This window comes from Molothrus aeneus, chromosome 5 (assembly GCF_037042795.1).
Source record: "Molothrus aeneus isolate 106 chromosome 5, BPBGC_Maene_1.0, whole genome shotgun sequence".
Taxonomy (NCBI): Eukaryota; Metazoa; Chordata; class Aves; order Passeriformes; family Icteridae; genus Molothrus; species Molothrus aeneus.
This window is the reverse complement of record NC_089650.1, coordinates 60,243,217-60,261,937: the sequence shown is the minus strand read 5'-3', so window position 1 is coordinate 60,261,937 and position 18,721 is coordinate 60,243,217. Positions and strand designations below refer to the sequence as shown.

The 18,721-nt window shown below is 37.0% G+C and overlaps 1 protein-coding gene across 1 annotated transcript in view; it reads left to right on the top strand.

Annotated features, from left to right (window-relative positions):
• Window positions 1-18,721, top strand: part of HGF (hepatocyte growth factor) — a 53,377-nt gene that overhangs the window by 19,327 nt on the left and 15,329 nt on the right. The window contains exons 5-8 of the mRNA XM_066550719.1: window positions 2,273-2,415; window positions 4,244-4,364; window positions 8,958-9,076; window positions 17,590-17,764. Of these exons, the coding sequence (XP_066406816.1) occupies window positions 2,273-2,415; window positions 4,244-4,364; window positions 8,958-9,076; window positions 17,590-17,764 (558 nt within the window). The remainder of the gene's footprint in view (window positions 1-2,272; window positions 2,416-4,243; window positions 4,365-8,957; window positions 9,077-17,589; window positions 17,765-18,721) is intronic.

The window sequence follows — 18,721 nt, the reverse complement described above, 5'->3', positions numbered from 1 at the left end:
ACATCTTGAAACTTTAAACTTTTGCTTCAATCTAGCAAGTCATATTTTTATTTATTTGTATTCCATCAGAACACAGAGATTCCCAGCAAATATCTGCTTTCTATTATTGTCATCTCCATCCTAGTACAGATTTTAAGACTCTCTAAGAGTTTTAAATTAAAAAGTCCCATGTAAAAAGGTCTAAAAGAGAAATGGTCAAAGAGCAGACCAATGCTTTGTAGACTTTTGGCTAGTTTCCATGGCTTTTGTGTGGTTGAATCTGTTTTTACCATTACTCCTACTGGCTTCAGTTTTTGGCTTTTTTTCTTTCTTTCCTTACCTAATGGAGATGAACTAAATCATCAGTTTTAGTAGTGGCCCTTTCTTCCATTTCTGGGTAGATCTTTACTGCAACTCATCTTTTCCTCTCTCAAGAACTTTGCTTCAGTACCTGTTGAAGCCATTTATATATCTGACCCATCTTGCATCCCTAGTGCTACTCATTTAGACTTTTTCTTTTTTTTAATGCTCTTACAGTATATCTGATGTAATTCGAGATGCCTTTTCCCTTTATTTTCTAATGAGCAGAAAATTTAAATAGAATATTCTAATAGGCACTGACATACCACTTTAACACATATGCAGGTGTGAATGTCTCATCAAAAATGTTCACCTGAGAGTCTTTAATTAAGTTTAAGATACTTTTGTTATAAGAATACAGAAGAGAAAAAAGAAGCACCACTTTTATAGGCAGCAGGAATGACATAAAAATTAATCTATTCAAGCACCAAAAATAAAAAAGCATCTTTATGTGATGTTTCCATACTGCATTGACTAGAACCTCAATGTGATTAAAAGAGGTATTTTTCACTTCAGTTAGTTCAAGTATTTCATTAATGGGAATAAAACTTGAATAAAATGTCATGCCAAAATTTTCTTCTTGTTTCTCTCTTTCAAAGCACTCAAAATAAAATATTAGATACTTTTACAATAAAAGGTGCATTATTTATATTTCTACCAAAGCTTAAATACTGATAAAAAATGGAACAAATCTCATAAATCTCAAAAATTAAATTAATTTATTAAGTTTAGTTACATGTTTTATGTGATCACCTATGTAATTAGCCCAGTATTTCAACTGACAAAAACACCTTCATGAGACAGATGGCTGATTTTAAGGTGCTTTCTAACTCCAGAGCTTTATCTGCTGTTTGGTATTTCTGCAATGTAACTGGTAGAGAAATGCCCCAGATTTGTCTGCAGTGTGCAGCCTGAATGTGGTCATGAGCTGTTGAGGTGGCATTAAACAGACCAGCTCTGGGGTTGGGTTCCTTACTATGGGGTTAGCTGTTCCTTATTTTGTGGGTAAATAAGCTAGCATTATTTTTAAGTGTAAATATTTATATATCTCTGTTATATGAAGTGTGTGTGTGTCACTGTGTATTACATGGTTTCTCTAGATGTAAGCACATACTTTTACAGATACCTGAGAAGAAAACACCTTGATCCTGGACATGTTAAGTCAACTGGAGTTTTGTTAAATGTCTGAACACACACAATGCAGTTATGAGTGGGTCTGTGTGTAGCAGACCCTAAGGTGACCACAGTGGGACTTGTGGCAGAGCGTGAAGGAACATGCTAAATGAATATGAACTTTCTTTAGCTAAGAATGGCTAAAATGGCATCTGGGGAAATCTCTTGTGCTGAAATACAAAGCAGTCCCTGGTTTCAGGCAGTGAAAGCCTCTCAGTGAGGTGTAGCACAGACTTGGTCACACTCGCATGCTGCTGATGATCAGTTCTTGCTGCTGCCTGACCAGGGATGCAAAGAGGTTTTTCTGCTTGTGGGTTTCACATTGTAGGTGAGCTGGACCTGTTCTATGTGCCAACATGCACAGGACAGACAGCCCTCACCTGGCTACAGACCCAATCAGCCCCTATGGACCCAGAGCTCCTGAAGGAGAACACAGTGCAGGCTGGCAGGGAGTGTGTGACTGCCTCTGGCTCTGCCCTAGATAGTTGTCTCTGGACAGCTGAGGGATGGGAGTAAAACTCTCTTGAGCACACTATGGGCTAGACAAATTGTCCCAGATTTAGGCCATTTAGGTTGAGTAATCCCAACTGAAGATGTGTACTTGTGTACGGACAGATATTTGGGTGTGTGCATTTGCTTAGACAGGGTGGAGGGAGAAGGAAGCAGAAATGTGATTGTTTCTAACTGTTTGTAAAAATAGTATGATTAACCCCAACCTTTGCATGCTCTTATACTGTAATGATTGTCATTTTAAAACTAGCTTTTTGCCTTCGAGCTATCGGGGAAAAGACCTGAGGGAAAACTACTGCCGGAACCCCCGAGGGGAAGAGGGAGGCCCGTGGTGCTTCACCACCAGCCCCGAGATGCGCCACGAAGTCTGTGACATCCCCCTCTGCTCAGAAGGTAACCCAGCACGGCTCCTGCAGAAAGCTGCCTCTGCTCTGCCGGCAGCAGCTGCATAGAGCTCCCAGTAATCACTTGCTCATGGCCTTTAGAGAAAGAATAGGTGATTTCTCAGTGAGAGTAACTCATACAGTGAGAAAAGAAGTTGTTAGAGGATGAGAAGATCTTGTGACATTCCAGTATGCTGGAAGGTTTCAGGCTCAGCAGCTTTTTTCAGGCTGTGGAGGAGATTGAACAATGAAGTTGTGCTGATCACACAAATGTGATCCTTTTTTTATTTTTTTGCTGGTCTAGTCTATAGTGAATCCATTACAATTTTAGTATTACTATGTGATAAAATCATCTAGTGCCATTCCATGGTAAAATCAGCTTTTCGTCTTCTTTTTGATGAAAATATAGATACTGGATTACAAGATGAAAGCTTAAGATAAGCATGCATTTTGCTTTTTGAATAAATACTGTAAATGAGTATAACTCTTAGCAAATCCAACCCCATTTGACTTTCAAGTCACAGAAGACACTTTATATGCATCATTGCATTTGTTGACTTTTAAGTTCTGTTAACCTCCAAATTAAGCTCTTATATCTTGCTAATCAGCCAATTCAGTTCCAGTCAATCAACCTATTTAAATTTTCAAGATAGGATGCCTTTAATTTTCCTAAAAATATATCACATGCAATAGCTGTGCTGTCCTTAGGAAAGGAAGAGGAGAGGGAGGGAAGGAGGGAGGGAGGGAGACTGAATGGGAGAGAGGAAGACAAGAAGGAATAGAATAATTTACACGGAGCTTGAGAATTTGTGAAAATCTATAATTTAAAGATAAACTTATGTGAACTGCAAATGGGATATTTGACCTGGAGCTCACTGTAGGATGAAAACTTTGGTAGCTGGTGGTTTGTGATATCCATAATTCCTTAAAATAGTATTTTCTAAATGATCCTTCCTTACAATTACTGTAATTAGGGAGTACTTGAGAAGTTTGTCTACAGTAAATTCTGGTGATTTTTTTTTAATATTTTCCGACCTTTCTAAATTTTGTTCAACAATGCTTTCAAATTCCTTTAGTAACTTTTGACCACTCTCCCTCCATGCACCCTATCCACTTTCCCAAACCAGGACTGAAAACGTTTCTTGGTTTGAGCTGCCAAAAACCATTATCATCAAAAAGATACAGTATCATACATAGCTGGAGATGCTGGGTATATAAAGAGACATACTTTACTGCACTGAAATTGGGATTTTGCCAATATTCTGCACTTAAACTTGTACTGCAATTATACTGTGACTTACAGTAATTTAGAAAAATAAATGGGGCTAATTAGGTAATATCACCTTTAAAAATACTTCTTCCTTAGCTATGTATCTCTCTCTCTCTTACTAACTGTAAGTAAGGTTAGTAAAAAATGATAGAAGCAGGAATGCCTCTAATAGGTCCCCTCTACCTGCTTCGAAACTGGAAGTGTCCTATAAAGTGATATAAAATTTAAGAATGTGGATTAGCATTAACAGATAAAATTATATTCCAAAGGGCATTACACATACCAACCCAACAGAAAGATATAATTTTTTAGTACCTCTTTAGGTTGATATCATTATATATGTGGTTTTTATGTTGATTTCTTTGGTTTTGGTTTTGGTTTTAGTTCTTTGTGTTTTATTTCTTTTTATTGGGAGGGGGGTTGGTTTGATTTTAATTTGGTGGGGGTTTTTTGGGGAGGAGGTTGTGTTTGTTTTTTTGTTGTCATTGGGGTTTTTTTTGCCTTTTTTTTTTTTTATGGTATAAGCATTAGTGTAATAAATGACTAGTGTCCATTTTTTTTTTCCTAGTTGAATGCATGACCTGCAATGGAGAGAGTTATAGGGGGCCAATGGATCACACTGAGACAGGCAAGGAGTGTCAGCGCTGGGATCTTCAGAGACCACACAAGCACAAATTTCGTCCAGAGAGGTAACCTCTCCTACCCCCAAGCAAGACCATGTGGTCATAATTTGAAAGTTATACACATTCTGGAACCACCTGAGTAAAACTAGCATTAGCTCAACTGAAATTTATGGAGTTCACCAGTTTTAGATGCTTGGGCTCCTGGCCCCTGGTGCAGGCTGGCTACCAACACAAGGGAGATGCAGGATGGAAAGTAGAGGCTGTTTTGTGCAGTTCTGATTACATCCTGTGCCTGACTGGTGTAATAATGCTGCTAATGCTTTAATTGATCAAAAATTCCTCCCTAGTTCATTGACAGTAGATAAATAACTTCTGAATATTTCTGTATGTATTGGTATGCAGCTGCAGTCAGCTTAAATACCTTAATCACATAGTAAATAATGATTTAAAGTAACAAATTTTTGTTAGATCTCTTAACACAATTGATGAATATAAACTTCCAATATTGTCAAATAACAATATCCTCCTTTTTGCTATACAGAACAGCTTTAAAGCTGTAGGTGACCTCCATAATAATCACATTTAAGTATCCAATTTGTTTGACTGAACTGTTTGACCATTACATCTGTTTATTCACCCTGGGAAAGGATTTAATCATTCTGTTTAGCATTTTATGATCATGGATTTCTTTATTAGACTTGTTTTCTTTTTTTAATTTAGGCACTGATTCACAGTGCCAAAAGCTGAGTCAGAAATAGCAAGACAAATTTCATCCCTGTTAGCATTTGTCCTACAGGGCCAAATTCATCCAACTACAAAGGGTCATCTATAATACACACTTCTGAAAGTATTGTGGGAGGGAGAGGCTGGGAAGGGGTTAGGCCACACAGGAGGGGGTCTCTGTTCATCTCAAACTGGACTACAGTTTCATTTTAGTTTTATTCTGGATTTTGGATTAACTCTATTTATATATTGTTTTGAATAAACTTAAACTTCCAGACAAAGACTCCAAGAATCAAGAAAATCAGAAATTAAGAACCTTCCAGTGAAAGTATATTTTTAAATGTTAAAGTGTTTCACCAAATAAAGCATTATTTTTGTTCTAAGAGATATGGGTACTGGTAGATTTTAGAAAGCAAAATATGGGGGATCTGGAGTTTTGGAGCTTATGTGGTATAATCTCTTTTTTCCCTTGGCTTGGATGATCTGTTTCATTAATAATAGCAGTCTATCCCATTGTTCTGCCACAATAAATATTTTGTATTAGCAGAGTGGGACTGAAGATAATCTGTTTCTGAGTTCTGCCATGCACATACTGTGCCTTCTAGAATAAGTCACAGAAACAGTTTTGTTCCTTTGGAGTGAAACATTTATAGAACTCATGGGTACAAACAATAATAATTTTACTGTCAGGAGGAAATTTCTTTTTTTCCATTAATTTCTAATTGTTTTGCAAAATGACTTTTCAGACTAACCACAGTCTTACGAACAATCGTCTTCCTCTTTGAAATAATTCCTTCTGAGAACATCTTCTTGAAAGTTTTCAGACAGTAATAAAGTGCTGTTGTTTTTTTTTAATCAAAAAGCAACCCATCCAGATCGAACTGACTTGAGTGGGCTTTCAGAAGAGTAATGTAGTCCAGCATGTTTCTGATACACTGATGTTAATTAGCTCTGTGAATGGTCACTAAAAGTAGCAGCAATTATACTTTAATTATACCACATTTTTAAAATGCTGAAGGTTTTGGTTTGCTGGGGTTTTGGTTTTATTTTTTTCATAGTTGTATAAGTTGAAAATAGAGAAAAGGTCTGCAACAAATGACTCATTAAAATATAGCAGTCTCTAGAGACACTTAGAGTATATCATCCAGGTGTAATGTAAATAACCTGTAAACCAGGAAGGACTATCTGCACAGATTTAAACCTATTTTCATTTATGGCTTCATCAGTTGCAATGATGAAGAAAATGAGTAAAGATGGAAATCTTTCCTAATGCACCGGTCTGCATGCTGCTGGACAGTGCTTTTGGCTCAGGGTAAATACAACTCTCTTTTCTGTCACCTCAATGAATTGTTCCACATTTACTCCCCTCAGAGGTCAGTTACTGAAGATGTTTACTGTCTGCATAGATGTGATTGAAGCAAGCAGAAGGAATTCTCCCAAACAGCTCCTGCATGGCCCATTTCCAGCTTTTAGTGGATGCAGAATTATATTCTGAAGCTCCACTTCTCTTATGTTCTCCTCACAGACACATTTATGCCTCAGGATGGAAGGAAGACCACTGAGGATAATGTCTTGGGCATAGAGCATCATAAGGGAGAAAACTTTTTTGTCCTTTTCTGCTCAAACTCAAACATCTTATGAAAATATCTACTACGAGGAGGAAAGTAGGGTTGAAATGTATCGTAGGAGGTGAATAACTGCAGATGTTGCTTTATTAGTACCCTGGTACTAATAATAATTGATACTAATTTCTATCTCTTGCATGAAAATTTACTTTATAAAAAAATTAAGTTTCCAGTCCTACATCTCTTTAAAAATAAAACAAAACATGGTGATTTTGACACCAGATATGTATCTTGATGCTTCATTTCAGTTCTGGCTGTGAAGTACAGCTACTGCTGCTTTAAGGGGAAAAAAACAGAAATATATAGAGTTCTAGAAGATCTCTGACACCTCAGGCTCTTTCTTAGGTCTAAGAAAGGGGTCTGTGCTCAAATGTACTGGGGAAGGAGGAGTGTGTACAGCAAAGAGACACCTCTCAAGGAATCCTGCATAGCCTCACTGTTGAATTGTGTGAAACAGTTTGAAGCCCTGTTATTTATGTTATTGCTAATATTTGTTTCTTAAAGGCATTAGTTGGCCTTTTTTATAGCAATTGTTACTTGCTGGGTATGAAGGAAGATAGAAGCTTCCCTTAACATTGGGGAGGAAGAACATGACTGGGAAGTCTAGTTTTGCTCTAGAAATGGACAAGTAGATCTAGTCAGGGCAGAGATATGGCTCACAGGCACTACACTGTCCCATGAAGACACTCAGAGCTTGATCCTGGAAGAACATCTCTACCAAACTTTTAACCAGTAAATAACCCATATTTGATATACTGTGGGAATAGGCCATATAATATTAGGAAGGATGGAGCATTCAGTGCAAAGACAGACGTTTGTATTCTAGAACATGGATTCTTTGCATCAAGAGCTGTTTCGAATGCTTTTTGTGAGCTGTGACTGCAGATACTTTGCCATTCCTGGACTCACATTGGTTCTTGGGTGGTAACATGCATTTCCACATTATTTGACATGGAACGTGTTCCACCAGCATCAAAGCTCATCACTACATCTACTGGGAGGCCAAACTCATATCATTTTCCTCTGTATTATTAGCCCATTAACTATTTATTTGGGAAATCCTTGGACACAACTTGTTCTTTACAGTTTTTTTGACACCTAATAGAAAACAGGGTATTGCTGCTAGATCTGAAATTACCATGTTCTTCACTGCCATTGAATTACCATTTTGGTGAGGTTGCTCCTTGGTGTTTTTGTTGTCATTTCTGTTTTCTTTATTTTGAATTCTGCTTAAACCTTATCCTTGTCCCTTGTATAGTTGAAGGAACCTGACTTTTCCTAAGAAATGGGAGATCAAGTTGCAAATGAGTCAAAATTAATATGATCATTTGACAGAAAAAGCATCCTAGCAAAAACATACACTTGTAAATCATATTTTCATCTGCTTGTGTGAAGCACATCTGCTTGCAGTTGTAAATGGATGCAGGTTCCCAAGTAGTTAACTTTATTGCTCTCTTCCATACTTTTCAGGTTTTCCCTCAGAGGCAAATCTACTTTTTTTTTCTTTTGCAAACACATTTCAATAAAACTGGAAGGCCAAGACAATTTGTATTCTCTAGAGAAAAAAAAAAACCAAAACGAACCTGATGCATTTATCTCCTTCAAGTTTACAGATGTTAGTATCATGTATTTATACAAAAAAACCCTACATATCTTGGATAGCTGTCTGATAGTCAGTGATGCTGTAGGAATGGGGAAACATTTAAATATAGCCCAATATTATCAAGTCTTAATGAGATAAAGTGAGACGGAAGTTATTTACTTATTTTTCTCCTTCTTTCTCCCATTGCTTGAAATGAGGCCATGACCAGAAATAAGCTCTGTTACAAAAATGGAGTTATCATTAGTAGGAAAGCTACTCAAAATATCTTCCAGTTTGAACCCAGGGCTGTTGCACTGAAGAACCTGTTTTCTTAATGAGTCTAGCATGGCAGGCAGTATTTAGATAATCCACATTTAATTGGTCAGTTTTAAAAAGAAATGAGTGGCTTAAGTGTCTGGTCATGGGTTGACAGACACAAGAGCAAGAGTTTAACAATTAGTGGAGTTAGCCTATCCGGTACCCTGTGCATTAGCACAGCAGGGAGTCCCCTCAGTGGAGGTCTGACTCTGCTGCAGATTTGGAAAGTGTTTATATGTTATTAACAGCGTTAGAAGCATATTTGCATCCATCCTACAGGATCAGACCCAAGGTTAATAGGGACCAGTTCTTGTTTGCCTCTGCTGAAATGTGTCCTTTAAGTACCTTGCAGAAGTCAGTGCAGTGTTGCCAGGAAGATTTCCCTGATGCGTTTCTCGTTGTGGTTTGCAGATATCCTGACAAGGGCTTTGATGATAATTACTGCCGCAATCCTGATGGCAAGCTGAGACCGTGGTGCTACACTCTTGACCCTAACACCCCCTGGGAGTTCTGTGCAATTAAAACGTGTGGTGAGTTCAAGCAAAATTTATTACTTCCTTTTCCTTTCCAAAATCTGGACACAGATATTTCAAGCAGTGTAGGACCACCGCTAGTTCATTCATTGCCCTTCATTGGCTTCTAAAACACAGCTTTCAAAGAGGGCTTCCTATAAACACTTTATATTCAATCTGGACAGGAAAGAAGAGTTGTGTGTTACTTACCACTGGAATATGTGTATGTCTTATGTACTGAAAATTGCATGAAAATGTATGAAAATCAAGAACTAAAAAAGTGAGGCAACAAAATCATAGGGATCTGTACAGCATCAGTTTGCCCATGCTGGACATTTGCATTATCATTTGAGAGTATCAAATATCATTTGGTGCACACACACAATCCCTCCTCAGTGTCCTCTGCTAACAACTTTTTACTGCTTTGCAGTTCTAGGTCTTGGGTCCTGCACATTATTCACTCTTGTGCTGAAGATAGAATTATTATTTTCCACATGGGTCTCTCTGTGATATTCAGCACTTTATATCAAAGCAGTCCACAGGCAATGAATTTCTTCTCATTCATCAGTTACAACTTGGTGGCATTTGTTAACCACACTTTAGAGACAAAGAATTGAATCAAAGTGACATTGAGGTGTACAGTTGTTGGATGCTCACTTTGAGATTCTCTTGTTCAGCATTTTAGAGCTTACTACAACATGTTATGTCTACAAAGCTCAGATCATCTTAACTTTGCTGACAGCTCTGAAAGCTCTATTTTACTGATAATTAGATGTCTTAAAGGAGAAGTAAAGGGACAAGGAAGGTAGAACTCTTGGTCATTCCTTAAAAACTTCAGCAAAGCAATTTTTCTGTACTTTTATGGTAATACTGGAACTAAGGCAGATGGCAGAACCAGTTTTACTGAGACTTGCTTTAAAAATTGGGATGGGTGGCAGGGAAGAGGTAATAGCTCTGATGTGAAACTTTATTGTGAGCTGTTGCTGCCTAAAGAGGGATTCTCTACCTTCACTTAGAATTCTTATCAAACAAATTATGCCATGTTTTCTGCCTGAATCACCAATAATTCAGAATTTTCTCTCCTTGGCCCTTCACAGCTTAGGCCAGTTCTAGTTCTTGGAGATTCAGTCTGGTCTAATAAATTTGTCAATTTTTGAAATCCAAGAGTTGAGTAAGAATATTCTGTACCACTTGGTGTAGAGTAATTTAACTTCCTCTATCTTATGTCATTGTAATTCCAGTATAAGGTAGATATATTATCAAAAATATTTCACTGTAAAAAAGGCAAAGTTATTTTGATACTTTGGGCAATGTCTAATCAGGTTCTCCAGAGACAGAAGAAACTTGGCAGGATTGCTGCTTGTTTTGGGTCAGGCACCCATTAAGTCACACCCATTTAAACATCTTACCTGTGAACAACAGGACTAATTAATGTCTTTGTATCTAGACTTACTAATATCTTTGATAAAGGGGAAAGCTCAGACTATCTCCTTTGTGAACACGTTGCTTAGCTGTGCAACTGAATCATCTTTCAATTTTTCAGTTGCTCCATTAAGTAAGGAGCTGCTGCTTTGGATTTTTGGCCTGTGTTGGTTTGGGTTTTGTTTTGGTTTGTGGTTTGTTTTCTTAAACTAAACTGCTTCCTACACTTCTCCAATTATTAGATAACGTATGAATCATGTGTAGCATACTAGAACTGTTCTTTTCCTCTGTTACTATTATGAAAAAAAGTATTCCTAAGTTACAGCTGACGGTTTCATAAATGCAACTTTTATAAACCTTTATCCTTTGGCATTTCCTGAGCTGATGTGTCAGTGTTCTGAGGATTCACATCTGGCCTTGCTGGTCACGTAAGCTTACGCCTCATGCAACTTCCAGTATCTAGAGTCTGGCCTCAGCCTTATAAAATAGTTAGGTGGGAGATCTCCTGAAAACTACTGGATTATCACCTTTGTCTATCAAGTCATAGCAGAGCCCTGAAGAAAAGGTAAAAAGGTAAAGATCAAAATGAAGTTAAAAACAACTCCAAAACACAGTGTAATGATTTTCATATTGTGATGAAAGCCTTTTGTCTCATTTCTAGGCAAAAGTTCACTGAAGGAACTAGAAATTCTTTCCTTCAGTTAGAAACTATTAAAATCAGTGGAAATTTCACATGTAAAACTGTATTTTCCCTGCAGAATACTGTATCTCTTTTGAAATTAATAAGGCAATCTCTATGAGAAAAAAGTTTAAAAGTAGTGGCCATGAAAGCTTAATCCAGCAGATATTTTCAAAGGGTTTTTCTCACAGGCATATGACATTGCCCTCTATGTAAGATGCAGTGGTGCTCAACGCTTTCCTTTATAACCCACTGAGGGAATTTATTGCTGATGCTACTGTTAAATCACCATCTTGATGGCCAGAATACTAAAAGAAATTATTTCAGTTTTCTGTCTTTCTTGAGGCTCATAAAAAAAATTGTTTTCCCACCTCCTAGCAGGGAGCCCAAAACACTTGGCTATTCTGGGTTTCAGTGGCTGCTCTGTGTTTCTGATGCTGGGGCTGTTTGCAATCTCAGAACACTAAAAAGAGAACATCATGAGTTATAGGTCTTTATAGCTTTGTGGTTTGGATTCTCACACAGGTTTTTAATTCCTATGCTGAGGACTGTTTATTTAATTTACAAGAAATACTAATTAGGAAAAATGCTTTGCAAATCCAAGTCCTTGGACCATATACAAAAATGTAGGTGTCCTCTCTTTGGGGAGTGACCACAAGGCAGCATGCTGCTTGTGGCTTTTTGCTACATGCCGTGAGTGCTAGTGTGCTTTATAGCCAAAATGCTGACAACAGCTCATATACAAAATTTTCAGCAAAAAAAGTTGGTGGAAGGAAGTGTTTAGAAAATAAATATGGTTTTAAGACTGAAGAGAGAGAGGGCATTGTAATTTTACTTCCAAGCACAGAATGCAGCATAAAACATTGTGGCTTACAGCCAGGGCTGTGAGAAAGAGATGACAGGAGCAATTAGGAATTAGAGATGGCTCAAGCTGCAAAAACTGGATTTGGATTAAGACTTTGGGGACCCCAGGACTGGTTTGAAGTTGCTCACATATGTGTCTGTGGTTTTGGCTTGAGACAATTTTTAGTTAGAAGAGAGGATAAAAGGACAACTAACAGCAATGAAGAAGTGTAGGACAAAATGAAGAAATGGAAGCAGTGCCAGCAAACATGAAAAAGGAAAATGACTGTTATTTTGGCATAAATGAGAACATCGACTACAGGGAAGACAGGAGTAAGGAACTAATACTGATTTTTTTAAAGCCCCAATGTGTAGCAGCTCCTCTATGGATGAGCTTTAGAAAGGTGCTGAGACCCATAAAGGAAGCTATGTATACCAGTCATTTGAGAACTGCAGAGCTTTTTGGAATTACTGTGTTAAGGACAGTGTTTCATTGATGCCTACCTGATGTCCAGACAGCTCAGATGCTTTTACTGTGGATTTAGCCTTTGCCACCAGTAGTCACTGACAGTAGTCAAGGCTGACCAAACCTTGAAAAGCCTTGAGAAAATTCAACAAAGGCCTCAGTTGAATGGGAAAGAACAAGAAATGAAACACCAAAATTGAGACTCTAGATCTAAAAATGAATTGTTGCAGTGTGCCTACAGCTTTTGGGAAGGCAAAACCCCACTAGTATTAAATTAGTCATTCTTTAGAAACAGAGATTTCAACTTTCCATTTGAATGCACAGTCCTGATTAAAGAGTTATTTGTTGAATCATTGTGCATAAACAAATAAAAGTTAGACTCATTTAAGTTTAATATTTCTATAAGATGAAGATGTTTATAGAAAGAGGCAGGGAAAAGAGACTGATATTTAGAGATTGATAAAGTGTTACCTTCCATCATGCTTTACAAGGAGACAAAGAATAGGTCCAGTGTTCACTGTTCATACAACAGCTTAATCCATATTGCCTCAAAAAGGATCTTTCTCAAATGCTTTTCATCATTTCTATGATCATTTGAAAGTGAAATTTAGGAAGTCTAAATGTGAAGAGACTTTTTTTTTAATAGATTTGAAATAAAAATTGTTTGGATTTAAAGCCTTGTTGTAGACACTGGAACAGCCTGGAAAGATCTTTCTGTGCTCATGGACAAATGAATTTTACATGCGAAGGTTTTAGGTGACAATGAGTTCTTCAGTACTGTGATTCTTAAGCTTGGCTAGAATTGATTTCTTTACTTCCTCATATGCTTTTACTGAAAAAAAAAGCAAAACACTGAAAACCAGTTGGGTTTTTCTTCCATTCTTGTACTGTGCCATGGTACATTGAAGAAAACTGAGCATGCAACTGAGCATGAGCAGCTTCAAAATGCCACTCAGCTTTCTTAATAACATTTGCAGAATTGCATGGATCACATTTAGAATCCACTTTTGAAATTGTTTTGCCACAAATCAGAGCACATTTTCCTTCTGTTCAATGACACTGTAGAAGAGAAATTGCATGAATATAAGCAAGAACAGGTATTTTCCTCATGATATAATTTAGGACTCTGCTTCTATTCTAACGATGTCTTTTTCCACAAATACATAGGTTGTATTGTCATGAAAGAGCATGTATTCTCCAGCAAAATCTGTACCTTCTTTTAAGTCAGTATGATTCTCACCACTGACCTAAAATTTGTGCAGGATTTTCTTCTGGGTCATTGGGATTAAAGTGTGAAACAGTATCTAGCTGGTTACTTCAGCTGTCGAATGACTCAAGGCCCCTGCTGATTCCCTCATGCTGGCGTTGCTGTGAGAACCAGAACTGAGAGGACTATCTGTGGCTTTACACATAAGGCTCTGGATGATGTTTAATCTTTTTAAGATTCTATGAATGTATGAGCTGGCCCATATTTATAAAGTTATGTATTTTGAAGTATCAAAAAAATGAGGGTTTTATGGAAAAAAAAGGATATCTTTGCATTATTGCCCTTTGGTCGGGGACTTTGGAGTGAACGTGTGAAGATAGAAATACTGCTAATGGGAAATCCCCTCATGTGGCTGTCTGAGTAACATGTTTAATCTTAGTCATCCAGAATTTAAAAAAAGAAAACAAAAACCCACAAAGTTCAAAAGCAGCAAAATGCTGCTAACAACTACCAAATTCTTCCATTCATAATGAACTTTCCTAAAGGAGTAAGAAGTGCCACTTAACCCATAAATTATAAATAGTAGTCTTTTATAAGGTGGAATTTTGTGTGATCTTTCTTTAACAGTACTTTGAATCTCAGTTCAGAACTAAAGAAATTTGAACTGAAGCAAAAAATCCTGGGAAATTCCATTATGAAATATTAGTATGTACTTCAAAGTAAGGATTGCTTGTTGATTTTCAGTTAATCTAACTAAATTCATATTGTCTTCCTCATTGGAACAATTCCTTGGATTTTCAGATCTTAATTTATATTTTAGAGCATTTACTGGGCTAAGGATGGGAACTCAATTTTATAGATTTTGATCTTGATTTTGCCTTGTAAGAGAACTGGTGAGTGTGGTCTAAGGGCTCTTTCACCAGTGCTCTGCAGATCTGATGTTCATGCTCAGAGATATTAAATTTAGTTAATTTGGTATGTGGGTGGTGAGTAATTAGCCTCAACAACAAGACCAGTACTGGATGGAGGTGACTACGTAAGTTATAGGTTTGGACTGCCTGGGCACTTCTTAGTTTGGCAAGTGCTGCATAATCTGCAGTGTCTGGTGAGAGAGGCACTGCTCCTCAAGCTCTTGCCTGTTCCTGTGCACATCCAGCCCAACTTTCATTAACAGGAATAGGGAGACTGTTCCCATCATGCCTGTTTGTGGAATCGACAGATGAATGAAGGATTTCTCAAGCCTTTATTGGTAAGTTTTGAGCTTTCTGTGAGACTCAATAGCTAGAATGGGAATTGGTTCTGAGGACACAAGCCCTCAGAATTTCAGAATTAAATTTTGGAAATATTTTGGAGTCTCATTTTTCACGTTTCAAAATGAGACATTTGTAGTATATGCAGGTGGTACAGCAAGAAGAATTTGGGGAGGGCTCTGTGGACCTTTTGGAACAATGAAACTGGTTTATAAGTTAAAATAAGAATATTTTACTGATCCCTCTCGTTACTAGAATTCTTATCGAGAGCTGCCTCAAGTAATAGCAGATAATCATGTTACAGATTTTGAAACAATTTCTCTCTCAGTCATTATAGTGAAAGTCTTTCTAGAAGTGGCTTGGCTGTGCAAATATGTGAAAGTTAAGTTCTTCTGATGCCTTTACATTGTATATTTTGACATCGCCAAGTTGTAAAATCTGATCTACAGGTAGAGGTCACTGTCCAGACACATAATGTAAGGTTCAACAATTAACTGTGCATGTGCAGATGTACAAGAAGGAATGCTCTACAAAATTACTATGGCCTTGATTAAATCAAGTGATTCTTCACGTATTTCATTTCAGGCATGTGATTTAAAAAAACCAAACCCACATAATGATATATAAACACCAACCTAATTACTTTTTCTTTAGCATGACTGAGTACAGTTCATTACAGTTGAAATAGTGACTTTTTGTGTATAGATAAGGTCTTTGCAACAGCTTATATTTGATTGGTTTTTTGTACATTATTATTTAAGAAGACTTTTTGCTAGAGTTATGAAATTTTAATTTATTAATTTACTTAGGAAATATTATGAAGCTTGGGTACATGCTGAAATTTATCATCCTAGGGAATTCTTCTACCCCTGCCCCCTCAGGTCTTTCCCCATATCTCTTTCATTTGTATAAAAGAAATATGTGTATTTTTGAAAAATACTAATATATATTTGAATGTTGCATAGCAATGTTCACTCTAATCACCTTAGAAGCTATTTTAGAGTAGAACTTTATTTGTTTTCATATATTACTTATAATAGAAAACAAAAATGCAGCTATTTATTACTATAAGTTGTGTGAATTAATCTTTTTTTAGTCTTATTATTTAAAAAGTGATGCATAAAGACTAAATATAAAGTTACTAGCTGCAAGAGTGTTTGATGAGTTCCCCTAGAAAGAGTGCATTTGTCAGCCTGCAGAAACCTCCTTGTGATACTTGCAGTGCCATATCCTTTTGAATTTGGAATGAGCTTGGAACTCAAAATCCTGTTGAAACAGGACAACATTTGCCTTGGGAAGGAGGGACAGGAAATGAATTTGACCATGAAATGCTGACTTGAAAACATCAACCAGATGAAGAGCTAAAGGGATGCATGGATAAATGTATAATTCAAGTGCACAACTTGATGTTATCATCCTACAGGGAAATGATCTTTAACGTCAAAGATCAGTCAGCAAATCAGCCAAAACCATCTGTTATGACATTTGGTTTCCTTAAGATCCATATTTTCTCCAAGTTCATGGAACTGGCTCAATTTACCAGGAGGGAACTACATTATGAGTAACACACAAATACTGTTCTATTCAGTGGACCATTTGAAGAAAACTAAATAAAGAAGTTTATTGACATACTTTTTGCTGCCAACTAATACTTTTAAGATAATTAATAAAATTAGTCTTGTGAACCATAGTAATTACCAACAGATATGCAGTTTTTTTAAAATATTGTATTGGGAACTTTTAAGGATATTGAAGAATTGCTCTTACTGCAGTGTATTTAGTTTTGTACTACTTTGTATATATCTGATGCAATATCTGTGCCATTAATTTGCAATTATGAAAATTGCATAAGAAATAAAAAGAGACTTTTAAGTTATGTGAATGAGTCATTTCAAAACCACTGTTTTTCTGAATTTAGTTCAAGACAGCCCACACCAGGGTGAGTGCAGAGTATATCAACATCTGTAAGAGATCTTGAGTCTGATGAATTTGTTAGTCTTTAAAACATTTTTCACTCTGTGGAGAATACTGATCTTTGATTTCAAAAGCTAGGGGTTTTTTTTCCCTCTTTTAACCATATGAGGCATAAAAAAACCAAACCAAAACAACATTCTAGAAGAATTTAGCACATTATCTTATAATAGTATCTATAGCTTTTTTTAATATTACTTTTTATCTGCATCTTTTTTTCCTGTGACATGATATTCTGGGAATTCTTTAGAGAAACCCAATTGTATTTTAATCCTACAAATATGTGTTACCATGTTTAATAGTGCAGATGTGGGTGGTCGCTTAGTTTTTTAAAGCTGAGGGAATGATATTTTCTGAACTTGAAAAAGTAACCAGGAATATCTTCTAACCTCCAATGGTACAGCATAGGCCAGGTGTTTCAAACAAGAAAATATTGCAGACTCTTTGCATGCAAGTGGATAAGCTAGCATAAAGTCTGGCACTTATTTTGATTTTGGATTTTTGGTGGATGTTGTAAGTATGAAGAGGAGAAAATTATTCTATAATCACATTGGCAATTTCACCAATAAAACTGCAATTACCATGATTCAAACATCATGTAATCCATGACTCTATCAGTAATGTGGAGTTCAAACCTGACATCCTGAGCCATTCTTAAGAGAATGAAAGAGCCCTTCTTGTCTGGGTCTGCAGAGGAGAGCATGGTGAACAGCACAGAGGCGACAGCCGAGACCACAACGTGCGTCCGGGGACAGGGCGAGGGCTACCGTGGCACCGTCAGCACCATATGGAGTGGAGTCCAGTGCCAGAGGTGGGACTCCCAGTTTCCTCACCAGCACAACATCACTCCTGAGAACTTCAAATGCAAGTGAGTAGAGACTTGTGGGTATTATTACTGCAGTGGGAAAAGAGCTGAGTTTTAAAATGTTTAACAATTCATGCCACTGGGGCAGACCACAGGCCTCTGTCCCTGCCCCTGGTTCTGATGCTTCCACTCTACCTGCTGAGGCTCAAAACCATTTGGGCCTGGGAAAATCAGTCCTTCAGATCTCAAAGGAATAGTTCTAGATAAACTTGTGTGAAACCCTAGGGATTTTCATGAACCTCTCCTTCAAGCATCTATTCACCAATATGATCGTGAAGTGTCTGGATGTGTTCCAGGCTGGGATCTGAATCCCAAGATGTTGTTACATTACCACTGGATTTTTTTCATGGAACTAAAAACGTCTTTAGAGCTTGATTGCTGACTTTAAATTAATTTGTCCTAAATACTACCTGAATGTAATCTTTGAAATAATTAACATTCATAATATTTGAAAACACTTCTTTAATTTTTCACATTTTAAGTCCTTTTTCTGTCTCATTACTAAATATAGATGCATCAATAGGACTGTTTTTACTTGACTGACCACTGGTCATCAAACCTTTTTGTATGGTTCATAAACTCCCAAGGTGTGAATAATATACTAATTTTAGGCAGTACCTTAGTAATGCTCATTCAGTCCTTTTTTAACTAAGCCTAGAAGAAACCTTGCTGACCATATTGGAGCCACAGCCCAGTATGCACGAAATATCTTTATTGATGGGTAAATATCAGTAAGAATTACAGTATTAGGCCCATTCTTTCCATAGTCTGTTATCAGCAAGTGCTGCAGATGTAAAAAACTCAGTGGAATATGGAGATGCACAGAACATGGCAACAACTGTCAGGAGACGGGGAAATAAAACTTACATTTAAGAGGTTTGAATATTTCATGCAAGCTGCAAAAGACATTTAAAGATGTTCCCTTGTGACTAACTTTTACTTTAAAGGTAACAGCTGTAT